Genomic DNA, 16,942 nt, shown 5'->3' on the forward strand with positions numbered 1-16,942 from the left:
CTTGCCGTCGACTCTCGATTGGATGAATGACATGCAAAAAAAAGAATAGGAGAAAGAAAATAACACTCATCCGTGACCTGTTCAGTCCAAAAATAGAACAAGGGGAGGAAAAGGGGTGAATGCGGGGTTTACAAGGGAGGTGAGCGTCCGGTAAACTCTACCAAAAGAAAATGGGTATATTTTTTGTTTGTAAAATGACATTTCTGTAAGGATTTGCTCACTATTTGGGGGTTTCGAAATGAACTTCATACTTGGGTTGAATCAGAGTCAGCCTGCACCTGTTTTCACTTTAATTAAGTGTGATTAACTACAAAGTTCAGCTGGTTGAGTTTTTTTCTTCCTGACTTGGAGTCACAACAACATCTTTTCACGTCAAAATGTTTCAAATAACATATTTTGTTCTCTTATATTTGACTAAAAGTGTTTACTTTGGATTGTTTACTCTTATATGCCATGAAAAAATCGAAAACTATGCTAATGTAGTACTCTCGGTGAAGTATATTGACAAAAATACTACTTAAGACAAGAAATGTGCACTCATCATGAGGTGAGTACACGAATCATTCTTTTCAAATCTGCTCATTCATGATTGACTTTCCCAGGCCGCACAAAATGACTTTGACATCTTAAAGGCCCCCTAAAATTGGGGTCCCTGGGACTGTCATTACCCACCTAAAGACCACTGCTTTCCCAGTCAAAATGCATTTTGTCATACTAAAAGATGCTCATTCCCAGCCAGTCCTCCCAGTTTAGTTCAAGAAGACGTCCATCATTGTCAATGGCAGGCACCAAAGTTGGTCTGCAAAAGTGTGTGTTTTGCAGGCAGCCCAACCCATCCTTTCTTTCTCCCCCCCTGTCTCCCCCACTCCTTCCTTCCTCCCTCCCTCCCCGCGTGTGTCTCGGGGAGCCCATGTAGTCCTTTGCAGCCAGCAACCGGCGCGTCCTCCCCGCCTACCAATCGGCATGCTCGGCTCGGCTCGGGCTCCGCGCTCTGTGAGCAAGCCAGCCGAACCGCAGCGAGCGTCCACGCACGCCCGCACGCACGCCCGCATCTCGCCAGGTAGGTTTACACCCTAAAAATCTACATATCTACATAGTATCTTCCTTTTTTTGTCGGGGGCGTTTTTTTTCTACCTCACCCGTATGATGCGCAGCCCACCGGCGGCTGCATGGTTTCTAGGGAGGGGTTGCTAGGCATGCATGTGCGTGCGTGAGTGCGCGTGCGCGTCAGTAAACACTCGAGGTTTTTAGCGCAGCTAGAACTTGCGCGTTTTTTTTTGGCTTGCTTCCTTTTCGTAATTTGACTTGTTGTTATTATTATTGTTTTTTTCGGGTGTGTGCGCGTGCATGTGAGACGGATTTCCGTGCACGACCAGGGTTGGGTCGTCGCCTGTCCGCATGTGCAAGTTAAACCGCAGGTGCACGCAGCTGTCTCCAGGCAGGTATGATGATAGGGCTCATGATGTTGCCATATTGCGGCGGCGCCCCCATCCTATAGCACGCCATAGTAGCATATAGCATATAGCATAGCATGGCATGTGCAAGCCCGCAGGCGTCATGTATTATGGATAGCGGTTTGTTATGATACGTGTTTCATTCATGGCAGGAGAACGAAGAGGCGTTCAAGGACGTAAGAATGTCCGTTTGTTACTTTAGGGAATCAATAGAAGGTATTGGAGGTGTTTATATGCTCCGAGCCACACGTGAAGTAGACATGGGATTTATTGCATGTACATGATAAGTCAACTTTGTGTGACCCGTTGGTAGTTTTCGGAGAGTTTAAAATGTTGAAATGGACATACTTTAAGAAGTTTGGAGTGGGGGGTGTTGGAATTATGGGGTGGTGAAAAGTGGGCTGTTTTGTTGTTGCTATGCAAAGTTAGTAGGTTGGAATTAAATGATATTGTGTCAATGGAGTGGTGCATTCACTTTCCATCAGCTTTAGGGAGGAATTGTGTGGAGTAGTTGATGATAAGTTGTTCTGTTCTTGTGGTGCAGTCGCCGCCCTTCACTTCCAGGCTGAGTCGGATATGTACTTCACAATAATAATTGACTGGCCGTGCATTTGCTGCAACTCCTTTCCTGAAAAAGATACCAAATGTTTAAGTCTTATTCTATTGTAAACTGCCTTAGATTAGATTGTATCCAATTGTGTAAGATTTGATCGTATCACTGTTGTCAATCGTATCATAGATTTCATTCATTCCACATTATATGATAGTGTAGTGGTGTAGGAGTGTCAGAATCGGGTTGGTTGACGGGCTGTATTATATGGTATTACTTCATGATTATGATTTACTTGCATCATATTGTGATCATAATGTATTGCCCATTTTGCAATGTTGCATATGATTTTTTATACCATCTCAAGTTTACAGAAACGTGTTGTATTGTATTATGATGTACTTGGGGAAATAAAAACGCTAAAGAATAAAACTTGCCATGAAATCTTGGAATGAAGAATTCACAAATGACCTCACTAAACTTGGTCAAAGTTTCATTTAGGAGCAATAAACTATATTTTTGCTATCAGTCAGATCAATGTTTTAGATATATACTCATGTAATATAACCTAAAACTTTGAAATGGTGTCATTTATACTTTGGAATATGTTTTTCAATGCTAAATGAACAATAAGAAACCTTGAGGATTTGGAAAAGCAATTTATGAAGTAAAAAAAAACGTGAATGGCGTATGAAATTGTCATTTGAATCACATCATGTCTCGTTGTTGATGTGAAAGTCAAAAGAAAAGAGCTTAATGTTCATTAGTGCACCATAAATTGAACAAAACGTCAAGATGGGACAAAATAACGGGAGAGATTTAGCGCTCCCTCAACTTGTTAATTATCCAGATTGTCTTCATCTCACCCGTTATGTCATCATCAAATGACTTTTTGGGTGAAAACTTCACCAAATTTGTGTTTTTTTGTGTGTGTTCCCCTGAAGCGATGGCCTCTGCTAAGCAGCACAGCGCATAAGGCGAGCCGTCCTCTGGACCTTTTGCCCCCCTCCCCCTCCCGCCATGTATAGCGTGGAGGACCTGCTGATCTCGCACGGCTACAAGCTGCCCAGGAGCGGGCCGCCGTCGGCGTCCGCCCCCTACGACAAGCGGCCCGCCGACTGCCAACGCGAGCTCCTGTTGGACGGCCGGGCGGGCCGGGCACCGTCGGCGGCGGCGCTCAACGGCTACGAGGTGGAAAGAGGCGGGGCCTCGGCGGGCTGCGCCGGGCAGTACGGCGGCAGGCCGGCGCCCCTCAAGGGTTACGCGGACGTCAACGAGGCGGAACGGCGGAGGAAGGAGGCCTTCATGGGGATTCTGGGGGATGTTCAACCCTTGGGCGATTCGCTGGCCACCGACAGTGGGTGAGTACTCACTTTACACTTTACTTTAAAAAAAAAAAAAAGTTCCCCCACTTCCCATTTTTTTCACCTCACTTTCCATTTGTAATTTTTTTTCCCCCAAATAACATTTTTTTCACCTCACTTTACACCCCCCCCCACCCACCACATCCCATTTTTTCACCTCATCTTCCATACCCCCCCCCCCCCCACTTTCCACCCCCCTCATTTCCCCCCCACACTTCCCATTTTTTCACCTCACTCCCCCCCAACGCACCACTTTTCACCCCCCCCCACTTCACTTTTTCCCCCCCACATCCCATTTTTTCACCTCACTTTCCACCCATCCCCCCCACTTTCTTCACCTTATCTTCCATTTTTTTTATTTTTATCCCCCCCCCTTCCATTTTTTTCACCCACCTCACTTCCCATTTTTTTAATTTTTATCCCCCCCCCCCCCACCAGACTTCCCATTTTTTTTCCCACCGTCAGCATTCCCAGCTGCACTGCGGGTGCCCCCCGACTTCCAAGTCCCCACCCAACTCCACCCCACCCTCCATTCCCGCAGCAGCCGTGCGGCCATATCTCAGGCCGGCGGTCCGGCGACAGGCGCGATGCATTTTGCAGCTCGGACGTCAAGCCCCAAACGTAGTTTGAGCCGGAACCCCCAAAGGTAGCGCGCAGTCACTCCAGCGTAAACACGGGCCCGCCGAATCCCACCCAGCACGTGCTCTGTGATGTCAGCATGTTGCTGGGCAAGTGTGCGCCGGCACCCCCCACCCGCCCAAGCCACCCCCAGCGCGTGCGTCCCTTACAGCAGCAGCAGCAGCAGCAGCGGCAGCATATGTTCTGACTGCCTGGCTGCCTGGCTTTCTCTCGCCTTCTTCATTCATTTGGATTCATTTGTCGGGGTTATTTTTACACGTGTTGCGCTCTTTCCGATAGATGTCGAAAAAAGCACTTCCGCCGTCCAATTCAGTACAAGTGGGAGGGATGGCGTTGAAGACACAAATATTGGCTCTTCCATTCGGGCGTGTTCATGTCAGAGTACATTCTTCATACATTACACGATATCATATCTCACGGTGCCATATCCATATCGGTATACGAGCCAAAGCCGTCATTGGATTGGACACGTACGTGCACTATTGACGATTAGTCTTTAGAAAAAGGTCAGCGCGTTTAAAAATGCGGCTCATATTGCACGAGCATCACAATTTGGCTCTTTAAGGGACATTGGGGAACTTTGCTGACTTCAGCACTTTGGTGCAAAAGTCATTGCGCCACATACGTGAAGTATACGTAGTATGTACAGTAGACCCTAGAAAGGAGATCAATGCCATCCGTCACATGTTAGCCAGCCGATTGCTTCGTCGGCACCTTGATTTATCCCACCATTATTTCCACATGATGACCGACCGGGGAAAGGATATTCCAATAGCATTTGCCTTCTGACCAATCAGCAGATTTACAAAAGACTGAGTTGGACAGGGTGTGGCTCAATTTGCAACAAAAGGCCCTGAATATTCTGTTTTTTTTATACATCTAAAACCATGTTTATTTGAGCTTTTTTTAATATATATTTATAGATTTTAAAAAATTAACAATGTTTATTTTAGATTTTTTAAAATGTATTTTTAGATTTTACAAAATGATTTTTGAACTAAAAACAAAGAAAAAAGTGATTCAAAATGATTCAGCGGGCCAGATTTGGCCCCCGGGCCGCAGCTTTGACACATGTGCTCTAAAACAAAAACAACCTGTAAAAAGTAGGTCTTAAAACCAAGTGTATCCCATTAAGACCGAGTCTTCTTGTCTTTGCAGTTTCTACGACGTCCCGAGTCTGACCTACTCGGAGCCGCTCAGCCACGACGACAGGGATATCTCCTACTGGAGGAGGCGGGGCCAAGATTTCAGCATTCTCCTGGACTACGCCGACGGCAGGGAGCTCAGGGCCTCGGCGGGGGCTTGGAGACCGCAGGCCCTCATCGCCGCCGAGGAACTCCGAGCCGAGCGCCAAGCGCAGCAACTCTGGGAGGAGATCTCTTGGCTCCGGGACCAAGACGCCCCCGGACAACTGAGGGTGACCGGGGAGCGAAAATGTCAGAGTTTGGGCACCGAGGAGTGGAGGCCCGCCGTGGGCTTGGGCAGGCAGTTGTCGGAAGGGGACGAGGAACGGTGGGCGTTGGAACCCTGTCGCTTGAGGACGCCCGAAGTCTTTTTCCACCCGCCCACAAAAGCCAAGTGTCAATCTCTCCCCCGAGTTTTGTCCCCGGACCGATCCGGCGGCCGAGAACTGGTCCCGTCCAGACCCAGTCTGCCGGACCGAGCGCCCAGGTTGAGCAGCACGCTTTTCTCCGGCCCCTACAGTCGTTACATCTACAGCGGCGCCATCGGTAGAGACCGTTGGGGTCGGAACCTGGGACAGGGCGGACACGTTGCACTTTTACCAAAGCCCAGGTTCAGCCGGCCTTTAAAACCGCCCTCGTACGAGATTCACCAGCAGATTAGGAGTAGCGCAGAAATGCTAGCTATCGACCAGGGTCTCAAGCTCAAAGATAGGCCCATTTTCTATTCCAGGGGCGGGGAACTCCGACACGACTATTTTGCACAACACTCGCTCTCTGGAATGGAGCCCCCGGGTTACATCCCGCCCCCGTCTTATAAGAGAGCCCCGCCCCCCAGGTCCATGTCCATCCACCGCAACGAGATGCTAAACCTGCGCTGGAGGTCGGAATCTCTGCAGCCCAGCTCGGACCCCGGGAGGTGGCTCGTGAGGCACACGGGGGATACGTGGCTGGAACAATGCGGGGAACGGGGCGGGCTCTCGTACCGGAAACAGCTGGCGCCGTCCTCAAACAAGGAGCTACCGAGTCAAGCCCGCCAAGGACCGCTGGAAGACGTCAGAAGCAATCCAATCTCAGGGGGGCCGCCCGGCGGGAATTCTCTGGGCGACTCCGACAAGATCCGAAACGTCAACAAATCGGAGAATCCGTCCGTTAAGACTTTAGGACAATCGATAAGTGATAGTGCCTTTCCTCCCCAACAGGGACAATCTCTCAATAACACCGGTCGCAAGAACATACTCGGCGAAAGCGACAGCGCCGCCCGGTGGCCCGCCAGGGGATTGCCCAAAAAAAGCGAGGGCGTGGCTCCCGAGCCCACCCGTCCTCAGTTTTTCCCTTCGTCTATTCTGGGTAAACCTCCGCCGCCCCCCTGCAAGGCCCCCGAGCCGCCGGTCGTCTCCGAACCCGAAGTCAAGAAAACCGAACCCGAACCGCCCGAGAAGGAAAAGTCCAAGAACCTGAAAAAGCGACTCAGCGAGACCATATTTTGTCTGGTCTCCGTCCCCGTCACCCCGCAGCCGACGGTTACCATCCGCGATCAGAACAACAACGACGAGAAGTCTCCGGAACCGGCCGACAGTCCCAGCGAGAACAAAACGGGCCACTTGACCAACCAAAGTCTCCAAAGCACATCTTCGGCCGAAGCCGAGCTGCAGGCGCTGACCGGTAGCATGGCCAGCAGCAAGACCAGCAGCCGAGCCAGTAGTAAAATGTTCAAAAAGTTGCCCTGCAGACCACCTAAGATCAACCACTACAAGGAACTGAAGCTCTCTGGATCTTGGCCCGCCAACCAGTACCGCGACCAAGAGACGCAAACTAGTCCAGAGGCCGAAAAGCCCGGTGCCGAAAACAAGGAAGCACAAGATGAGCCCATTTCCACCGACGCCCCAGAAGCTCCCGTAGAGAGTCCCGGTGTCGCCACCGCCGCCGGTACCGCCTTCACCTTCCCCATCAAGGGGGTGAAGAGTCTAAAACTTTCCAGCAACAGCGCCTTCTCCCTGACCACCACCTTCTCCAACCAGCTGAACAAGAGCTCGGCGGCGCCACCCTCGGGAAATGCGGACAACCAACCGGCGGCGGCAATCACGGGGCAGGAGATGTTCAAAGTTCCCGAGTTCCTGCTGAAACCCATCGTCAGCCAACGCCCGTGGGACGCCGTCAAGGAACTGGAGGCCATTCAGAAAGAAGTCCAGGATCAGCAACAACAGCAAAAAGAACAGAACAGCAAACAACCCAGCGTGGACAAGTGCATCGAGGACCTCAACGAGGCCTACAAAGACATCCTGGAGCTGGGAGCACCCAGCAGCCAGGTCCCCGACGGACCGGTGGAGATCCCGGAACGCATCAAGATCCGCCTGACGTCCCAGCCTCTCAACAAACCCAGTAGTCTCCGACGTAGTGCGGTCAGCTGGTCCGTGGATCCCGAGTACGGGGAAGTCAAGAGCGCCTTCTCCAGGCCGGCCACAAAGTCGGTGACCTTCAGCAAGCAGCTCAGGGAGGAACTCCCCGTTCCCCCCCGGGAGTCGGGCTTCCGGGAGTACCGGGTGGTCCCGCATCTCCCGCGTCGACGTAGCAACGACGGCAGGACGGTCAAACTGGACCTGACGGACGAACCCATCCAGACGCCACTGTCCGACTTTAGCCCCACGGCTAACGGCGCGGCGGCCGAGGTGCCCTGGGCGGACAGACAACCCATGCAGGACGCCTCCACGCTGACCAGTCCCCCCGACTACGAAGACATCTGCCAGACTTTGCGTCAGACTCAAGATCCGACGGATCCCCAAGAGATGGATTCGGAGGAAGATTGTCCCATTTGCAAAAGAGAGATGGAGAACCAATTGAGACAGGGTCCGCTACCCCCCTTGCACGAGGAGAACAGCTCCGATAGCTCGGTCAATCCCAACGAAAGTCCCATGCAGCGGGAGGCGGAGCCCAGTCCGGCCGAGGACGCCAAGGACGGGGAGACGCAAGACTCGGATCTTATAGAGACCGACGTGAATAACGACAAAAAGGAAAGGGAAACGTCCACGTCGGACGTTGAAGAAACGGTCCAGGGTTCCCCAGACTCCAGTGAACCGAGTCAAAGGGCGGAGTCGGCGGAGGAAGAAGCCGTCGCCGTGGAAACGCTAGAACTCGACCAGATAGCGGACGACAAGCAAGAGAAAAAATCCTCGGCTCTGGCGGAACAGAGACTGGTACTGTGGACTCACCCGGGTCGAGACCATCCCGGCTTGCCGGAGTTCCCTCCCGAGAGATTGCCGCTCTCCGTCGTACCCAAGCTGGACCGTAGGTTGTCTCTCAGCTTGGAGGGCGAGCGACCAAGCGGCGCCGTCCCCGATCGTATTCAAGCTCTGCAGAATAAGCTAGCCATTTCTCCCGGCCGGGTGGCCACCGAGCGCTTGGGTAGGATGCGGGAAGTGGACGTCATGTATCGCATGAGACGCCTCAGCGTCAGGAGCACGGACTCTGGGGACGGGGACGGTGAGGACTCTCAAGAACTACCCGCCGCCACTCCTCAAATCGACGGGGAGAACCCAGACCAGGAGGCCACGGGATCCCGTCAGCTCTTTAAAGAACCCGTCAAGTACGGCGACACGTCTACTTTCAGGTAAGACCGCAAGAAACCGGGACTTGGGTTTTGAGTCTTACACTCACTTGACTTCGGTGTAGAAAAAAAAAGTTAGCTTCCAAAAACATTGATGGAATTCCAAGATGTCTGTCCTTGAGCCTATTTCTCCATACTTTGTGGGACCTATAGAGTAGCTAGAACAGATTGTCACCAGGGTGCTATGGGTAACATAATGGTATAACGTAACACTGTTTTTGTGACCTTTTTAGAACGCTGTGACGGCGGGGACACAGTGGTGCTGGCGTGGGGCAACGAGGCGTGTCCGCCTTGTCCCCGTGTTGAGGTTTTAGCGCTCCACACTCCAACACTGTGAACTGGCTGCCCAGCTAACTTAGAACGATGCCTTCATCTTCATCTTCATCTCTTGACACTGAAATGGCCTTCTTGTCCGACGAGAGCATTGTGTACACACCCTCACCCTCGGCTTGACTCCGAAGAGTGCTGTTCCACTGCCAAAAGGGAGGTGCCCTCCGTCCCCCGAGCCCCAAACGAAACCCCGCCCCCTTTGACCCGAAACTCCGCCCCCCACGATCCCCTCCCGATGCTTTTCTCATTGGCAGACATTATGCAAATCATCCAAGCATATGACCACGACGGCAAAATACACCGGAGGATCGGCGCATTATGAATGTAAGCATTATTTGAAGGTTTTTGCTTTTATTTGCTGTACCAAAACAAACGACAACGACCGCGTTTGGCTGGAGAACTGTTTTTCATTTCCCGAACTAGCTCGGCCTTTCTTTAACTCGGCGACATTGTGCTCTTTTTTTTTTCCTCCACCGACGATCCCTCTGTCGCTGGAAACCCCGCCCCCACCCCCCAGTTGCTAAGCTAATCACGTGATCGACCGTTCAGTCCACGGCGTAGCGGTTAGCTTGCTTTCAGGTGAATAGTGAGCGAATGGGCGCTAGGACCTTCAGGAAGCAATAACGTTTGACAGCAACTCTATCACAATAATGGAAGATTTCACCTGTATTTTCACCACTAGAAGGCGCACTTAAAAGTCTGAAATTTTAATTAAAATAGACAGGGCGCCTTTATAATCCAGTGCGCCTTATATATGGAAAAAACATTAAAATGTGTCACTCATTGACACTGCGCCTTATAATGCGGTGCGCCTTGTAGTCGTGAAAATACCCGTATTTTCAGGACTATAAGGCGCACTTAAAAATCTTAAATTTTCTCCAAAATAAGGGCGCCTTTATATTCTAGTGCGCCTTATATATGAAAAAAAAGAAAACGTGTCATTCATTGATGGTGCACCTTATAGTTGTGAAAATAGGGTAGATAAATAAGAAAGCACGATAGAGCAATATTGTTGTACAAATAAGCTGAGCAGTGGAGCTACCTGTCGGAAGCGTGATCTTTTAACGTGTGGTGTGATCATTCTACAGGGACATGGTGTCAGGGTATTTGGGCTGCTGCTTTACGTGGTATATACGTGGGTGTATACCGTGTTTGACACTTGGATTAGAGCGCCACTCCTATCTGATTAGTGTGTTAAATCATCCTGAATTTGGCTTCGCATAAAAAAAACGGATTCAAATTGGCTACACTTTTGCTGCTTTGGAGATTTGCAGCTTGCATACCTGGCAACCTTGGCTCATTAATGATAGCAATTCTCCTTATAAACCAACCAATGCAAAACGGCACATATTTACTCACTTCAAAGTCTCAAATTTTCTCCAAAGTAGACATTGTGTCCTAAATTCAAGATTTTGTATTTTGATTGGATTAGAATTTTATTTTATCCCATATTTGGGAAATTCCCTTGGTTGCAGTAGCAAGCAATTTGACGTGTTCAATTTGGTGGCGCTCTAATACTTATGTTAAGCATTGTATATATTGCTATATACTACATTTTAGTGAATAATTATTTTCCTATCATCGCCTTGTTGATCTGTTTGCGTAATGTATAAAAAATATTTTTAAAGTATATTTTAAAAGTTTTAAGAGGCGTTTTTGTATTTTTGCCATAAAGTTTGAGTTCTCCGCGCGTCTAATAGAGTTTAATGATGAAAAAAAGAACATCCTTCATTTTCTAGTGCGTTTACATTGAAAATTTTGTTTTGTGCGTCACAATGTCGTCGTTTGTTGTTGTTGTTTTTTGTTTGTATGTTTTTAACCACTCGTTTGATTAGCATGTCGTTATCCAATGAAATACAAGTACAGTAATACCTCGTTTATCGCGGTTCGTATGTTTCCAAGAATAACTGTCATGTTTTTATGCTGTTTATTGCATATTATTTGAACTGAAAATGTCCTAATACTTAACTCCCTAAGCTACACACTGCCCCTAGTGGCCAGTGACAAACTATTGCCTTTTTTCTCCCTCATTTCATGTTTGTATGATTGTTCCGACACTAAAAACTTTTCATATATTAGCCGCAAAGTGGTGAATCGGCGCTAGTCCATCTACAAATTGTCGAGGTATTACTGTATGATAATATTTTTTATTTTGCGCTCTCAATGTTGACACGTTTGTGGAAAAGGAGTCGTCTTTAAAAGCTACAATGCTAAAGCTAAAAACACAGGAGTGTGAATATAGCATAGGATTTTTTCAATACATACAGGGTTTTTAGATCAACTTTTTTGAATAGTGAAGAGAAGGGGGGAGTTTTTTCCAAATATATACATACAGTGGTTGTAAAAAAAACGTTGTTTGAGGCGCATTTGTGTGTTTTTTTGCGTTTGCCCGCGTTGCATTGTGACATGGTCCATCCATAACAGACGCGGCAAAATTGACTTGTTGTCGTTGTTATGTAGCCTTTTTACTCTTGTAGCATTTTAGCGGTCGAGTCTCGGCATTTCTTGTAAATTTCCATGTCGCCTTACCCAAATGTACCAAGAAAAATTGAGGGCCACATTGAAAAAGATAAAAGATTAGGATTGGAATCGCCAGTTTTTGGGCTGCTATTTTCTCTAAAACAAGATTGACCTTTAATATAGATTTTTCTTTTTAATAGGGCAACTTTTTTAGAATATAAAAATTCTCCAAGATTGTTTTTAAACACAACGACACAAAATATACCACTTTTTCCGGTTATTGTTCCTTATCTTGGCATATAAAACAGCTTTCTGGATAATATACACTTTTTTAAAAAATCATATTACATTTAGTTTGTGAATATGAAAGGCATTTTACTCAAAAAAAAACTTTCTAAAGAAGTTCTCACAAATAATACTATTCAAACTTAACTATTAAAAAAAACTTATGCCAGGATTGTTTTTTTTCCGACTAAAATCAACAGCAATTTCTTCCCTTTAAAAGTATTTTATTCTAATCAAAGATGACATCAATGTAATCATTTTTCTTTGAATTGTGGCCTAAGAATTCCTGCATTAAAAAACAAATACTCCACGTATACGCGACACTGTTTTCACGTCATTGAGCAATTTTGCTCGTCAGCGACGGTCCTTTCCACTGGGGGCGCTGTAGCAGAAAGTGCTGACTTTTTGCCTTTTCTGTTTTTCTTTTTTTTGCGCGACAAACAAACTAAACTCCTCATTTAATGACATTTTTTTTAAAAAGCTACGCAAACCCACCCCGATCGTACAGGAACAGCCCCCTCCCCCTCCGCGATTAGCACGCGAGCGCTAACACGTCAACGACGATACCCCCCCCCCCAACTAAAGAGACATTTTTTTTGTACAACAGTTGGATGTGCAACATGAGCAGTGATTATGCACACTTGTAATATTTTCTATTTTCATAAGAGATTTAAGTGCTTTTTTCTACATCTTTTTTTCTTCCTTGCATGGAGTGCAAGTCAGAGGGTTGAGGGTTCAAAACTAAACGAGAAAAAATATGCTCTTTTCTTTCTCATAAAGTTATTAAATTATTTAAAAAAAGGGAATAAACATGGCGGTGGTGACGACGGGCAAAGCGTTTGCGTTTCATAGTTTAATTTACGAGACTATGCCAAGTATTTAAAAGCTATTTTTAGAGTAAAGTCAAAGAGAAAAAAAAAGCAGAAGAGCTCATTCATTGTTTGCTTTAAGACACGCCTTTGATCTTTGTATCTAGACATAAAAAAGAGGAGTAAAATATGGAGTCATTTGATTGTGCTACTGTTGTATGACACTGCAGTTCCATTGGCAAATAAACTCTGCATGAAAATGCCTCTTTTCTCATCCATTGGCCTTTGCTGTCTCAAAAAGAGCAATTGATGATGTCATAGCTTTGCTCACACACAGTTAGCACAGTAGAACAACAATGATTCAATAAAATTCTTTGCAATTTTTCTTCTCTTCTGTTTTTTATATTGTTGTGCTTTTTTCCAATGACACAATGACGACTAACTTTTTCCGTTGAAAAAAATGCCTGACCAAAGCATACAAGGGGTGCCGTTAGGTGAGTAGGTGAAATTTTAATCCAAAACTAGGATATTTTCAGTAAAAAAAACAAACAAAAAAAGCTTTTTTTCCATCCAAATATGCACCCTCCCTTTCCCAACCATTGTAGTATCATTCCAGCCATGTGTCTTGGAGCAAAAGTCTTCTCTTTCATATGCAATTGTCATATTTTTGTTTTTTTTGCAGCTTTTTGTCAACCACATTAGACTAATTAGAGGGTCCCGGGGATCCAGTCAGATGTAGTTCTCCCCTCAAGTCCCATCAAAGCATCAGAAAGGTTTGGCAGGCCAGTCAGTTGGCAGCGACAGACAGACACGCTTGGAGGTCGGCCATTGTTTTCATTTATTTATTTTTCTTCTCCCCTCATGCCTAAAGTAGTTTGTCGTGATGTAGCACGCCCTGTTGTCAATAAAGTTGAGTTGGGTATTAATTGAGGTAAAAAAATCCTCCAAGAAAGCATTATAATTAACGTAGATTGGACGTCTAGAAGTAATAATCTCATTTACATTGAGTCATACGTCGAACATTTTGACGCACAATCGTTCGCTGCCTGGAAATAAGTTTTAAACCCTGTTTTGTATGAAAGAAGAAAGAATATAAATCGTTGTTGTCATGTCTCCGGGCAGAAGGGGGCGGGCACTCCGACTCGAATGTCCCGCTGAGCAGCGTCATTCGCTGACACGTCTGTGACGTAGGGAAGCCTCCTTGGCCATGGTCACGTGATATCCGCCGGTCTGACGCACGACTCGGAACGTTTTGACACGGCCCGAATTGGATTCCAGCAAAAAAACATTTCTATTTGGATATCAAAAAGATTTACATGCGCCAAAGTGACGAGGATAAGCTTGACTTTCGTAACCAGAAACCGAATTTGAGAAGACTAACAATCGTCGACATGTAAGGTGGAGTGGATTCCTTTTTCAATATTTTTTGTGTACTAATTTCACTTTCTGCGCACTCGACCACGCACCGAACACTTAAAAACAACTTTTTTTACGTAACTAACCGTCCTCAAGTAAAAACAAGTCTATTACGTAAAAAAAGATGACTTAATGTTGCAAATATGTGAAGAGCGCTGCTAAAAATAACTGTCCAACTTGCTAAATGATTCCGATTTCCAGATGGCTTTTAAATTTAAACGTTTAAGATTCATCCGTAGCTTTTTCATCGGCTTCTTTCACTTCCGATGACGCAATTGGTTCCTGCATCAGCAGCTTGCCGCAATGCCTGCTGGGAATTTGACCGATACACCGAGAAAGAGACAGATACATAAACAGGAAGTAAAGCGCAAGTAAACAATACATACAATTAATTTAAAATTAATTTATATAAATACAATTAGCGTTTCCACTTCCTGGGCACGTTACCACAACATTTTCCATCTACACATTGGTACATAAAATTAATTTTAAATAGGACGGTTGGTTTTGCCGAATCATGCTTGACTGCCATTGACGGCATCGAAATGATGCTTTGTTTTCCCCATTAGTGGGCAGCCATGCGAAGATTGGACACCATCACCCCCCGGATCGCGTCTGACTAAAGAGCGACAAGTTCCTGGAGTTCGATGTCGCTCTTCTTCTCTGGAGCGGCGACCAGTACGTCCATCTTTTGTCTTCCTCCTCACTTTGCACATGTGTGTCAAAGTGGCGTCCCGGTGGCCAAATCTGGCCCGTCGCATCATTTTGTGCGGCCCGGAAAAGTCAACATGTCTACTCTGTTCAGGTTCACCCATAAGACGATGGCTGAGGTCTAGCCCCGCCCACCCGAGGTAAGTAAGCCGTCCCCGAAAGGCGGAACGGAGGCAGCGACTCCATTAACGCCGTTTGGCTCTCAGTCCGGACGAGTCCCTGTTGTCTCCCGACTCCTCCTACATATGCTACGCGGCGGAGGACGGCGCCCCGTCCATCTGGCGCCGCCTCTCGCCCCGCCTCCTCACCAACGGCTACTACGCCGTGACCGACGACAGCTTCCTGCGGGACCAGGACGGCAACGTGTCGCTGGGGCCGTGCGCCGCCGCCGTGTCCTACAAGGAGAATCTTTTCAGGTGGGTTCGCGTGTCCGTCCATTCCCGCCGTTGCGCCTGAATTTTGAACTCCCGTGCTCTCAGAGTTTTCCGGAGGCGGCGGCGTAAAAGCGGCGGCGCCTCGTTGACACGTCCGTTGAGCGACGTGAACGAGAGCCACCAGACCTGGATGGACGAGTCCATTTTGGCCGGCGTCTTGCGTCGAGACCAACAGCTGTGGACGGAAGAAACGATTTGGCCGGTGGACAAAGACAATGACGATGGCGGCGGCGGCTGCAGCTTCTTCGCTTACGGTGAACGTTGTTTCCCAACTCGGGTTGGTTGGCGGGCCGCTTTAACGTCAACTTGGAATTTCACGTAAAATAATGTTTATTTGAACACTTTTTTAAAATATAATTTTAGATTTTACAAAATATTTTTTGAACTAAATCCGGAAAATTGAATATACATCTATACTCTAATTTGATCCTAGAACAGAAAGTCGCTACTCATGATTAATTTTCCCGAAAAAAAATGTGGCGGGCCAGATTTGGCCCCCGGGCCGCCACTTTGACACCTTCCGTGTTGACATTTTGTCTTTTCAGACCCCTGTCAAACGGACCCACCTCCCGACAAGGAGGCCCCGCCCACCAAAGGGATGATCCAGGAGGAGATTGGATCCGAAATCTGCCAAGGAACCAAACGCTCCAACCCCCCCCTAGGCGGACTGTCGGAGGTCCCGCCTCCTCCCGTCTTTCACGGCGCCGCTTGGCGCCATCCGCGACGGCACACGCAATCTTCAGGTCAATTTCAAAATAAAGCAACGGATAGAGTGGATATATGGATATAATAAATTGTACTTTTTCGACATTAATGTCGCCATTGAATGAAGAATGCATTTGTTTTTCAGGCAGCTTCTTGCTACTGATTTTCCTTGTCCTGATTTCGGCCATGTTTGTCTCCGCCGGGTAAGCTTTGCTCTTTTCAATTCCCACTCACGACAATCCTCTCAAAATAACATCAGCTGTGTTGTTTCCAGGGGTGCGACGGGAATCGCTGCTAGCGTGCTAACAGCAATTTGCGGCTTGGCGGCGGTGGCGTGCCTTCGTGAGTATTGCCCAGGCTGACATTTCGTGACCTTTGAACCGAGATATCATATTTTGTGTTAAATTTCAACTTCTTGTCGTTACAGGCGATCGTGGACGGACTCGGCGTACCAAGACCGAGGTTAGATACCCCCCCCCCCCTCTTTTAATAGATTCATTTTTAAAAGTGTTTATATTCCTTTTCAGGACATCACTTCACGCAACGAGTGACCGGACCATGCCATTTATTTTTTTCCCCATAACATTGAAAAGATGTTTTTTATACTGAGTTTGTTGCTACTGAGCGTCCAATCCATTTCAAATGGCAGGTTGGATTGGACGTAGGTGTCCAATCCATCTAAAGTGGGAGTCGGCTGAGAATTAATGTTCATGCATGTTTTAAAGCACTTATACATGTACTAATATTTGTATTTATATCAGTTAATAGAAATTGAGTTGCACATGCATTTTAAGGCACTTATTTATATATCAATAGTGTATTCATTAATATTGTTAGTTTAATAAGCTCTTAACATTGGCACATTGCTTTGATACTTTTATACCATTATATATAATAAAATCATATTCAGACTTGTCTTGTGTTAAGGCGTTCAGGCAACAGAGACCCCTTAAAAGATTAGCATTTAGCAATAGAGCCGAAATAATTTAACATTGAAATC

The 16,942-nt window shown here is 47.0% G+C and overlaps 2 protein-coding genes and 1 long non-coding RNA gene across 3 annotated transcripts; all 3 read left to right on the top strand.

Moving 5' to 3' along the window:
• Window positions 1–927: 927 nt before the first annotated feature.
• On the top strand, window positions 928–13,800 carry jcadb (junctional cadherin 5 associated b). Its single transcript, XM_077723742.1, has 5 exons — window positions 928–1,060; window positions 2,949–3,365; window positions 5,166–8,795; window positions 9,026–9,446; window positions 13,359–13,800. The coding sequence occupies exons 2-4, from the start codon at window positions 3,025–3,027 to the stop codon at window positions 9,033–9,035; spliced, it is 3,981 nt and encodes a 1,326-aa protein (XP_077579868.1). The 5' UTR covers window positions 928–1,060; window positions 2,949–3,024; the 3' UTR covers window positions 9,036–9,446; window positions 13,359–13,800.
• Window positions 13,801–13,810: 10 nt separating this feature from the next.
• tmem71 (transmembrane protein 71) lies at window positions 13,811–16,027 on the top strand. Its single transcript, XM_077723565.1, has 6 exons — window positions 13,811–14,074; window positions 14,662–14,770; window positions 14,898–14,943; window positions 15,010–15,219; window positions 15,283–15,491; window positions 15,783–16,027. Exons 2-6 carry the CDS (start codon window positions 14,740–14,742, stop codon window positions 16,025–16,027), a joined length of 741 nt encoding a protein of 246 aa, XP_077579691.1. The 5' UTR covers window positions 13,811–14,074; window positions 14,662–14,739.
• Window positions 16,028–16,082: 55 nt separating this feature from the next.
• On the top strand, window positions 16,083–16,853 carry LOC144201952 (uncharacterized). Its single transcript, XR_013327429.1, has 4 exons — window positions 16,083–16,145; window positions 16,217–16,284; window positions 16,370–16,404; window positions 16,470–16,853. It is a non-coding gene; the product is annotated as an uncharacterized LOC144201952 (long non-coding RNA).
• The last annotated feature ends 89 nt before the right edge of the window (window positions 16,854–16,942 follow it).

This window comes from Stigmatopora nigra, chromosome 9, assembly GCF_051989575.1.
Source record: "Stigmatopora nigra isolate UIUO_SnigA chromosome 9, RoL_Snig_1.1, whole genome shotgun sequence".
NCBI classification, from domain to species: domain Eukaryota; kingdom Metazoa; phylum Chordata; class Actinopteri; order Syngnathiformes; family Syngnathidae; genus Stigmatopora; species Stigmatopora nigra.

Bases quoted from the DNA above. Each gene is read 5' to 3' on its own strand.
- jcadb (XM_077723742.1), top strand. From the start codon at position 3,025: ATGTATAGCGTGGAGGACCTGCTGATCTCGCACGGCTACAAGCTGCCC. The intron at 3,366-5,165 runs GTGAGTACTCAC...TTGTCTTTGCAG, and splicing joins TCGCTGGCCACCGACAGTGG to TTTCTACGACGTCCCGAGTC.
- tmem71 (XM_077723565.1), top strand. From the start codon at position 14,740: ATGTCGCTCTTCTTCTCTGGAGCGGCGACCA. The intron at 14,944-15,009 runs GTAAGTAAGCCG...TTTGGCTCTCAG, and splicing joins TCTAGCCCCGCCCACCCGAG to TCCGGACGAGTCCCTGTTGT. The intron at 15,220-15,282 runs GTGGGTTCGCGT...CCGTGCTCTCAG, and splicing joins TACAAGGAGAATCTTTTCAG to AGTTTTCCGGAGGCGGCGGC.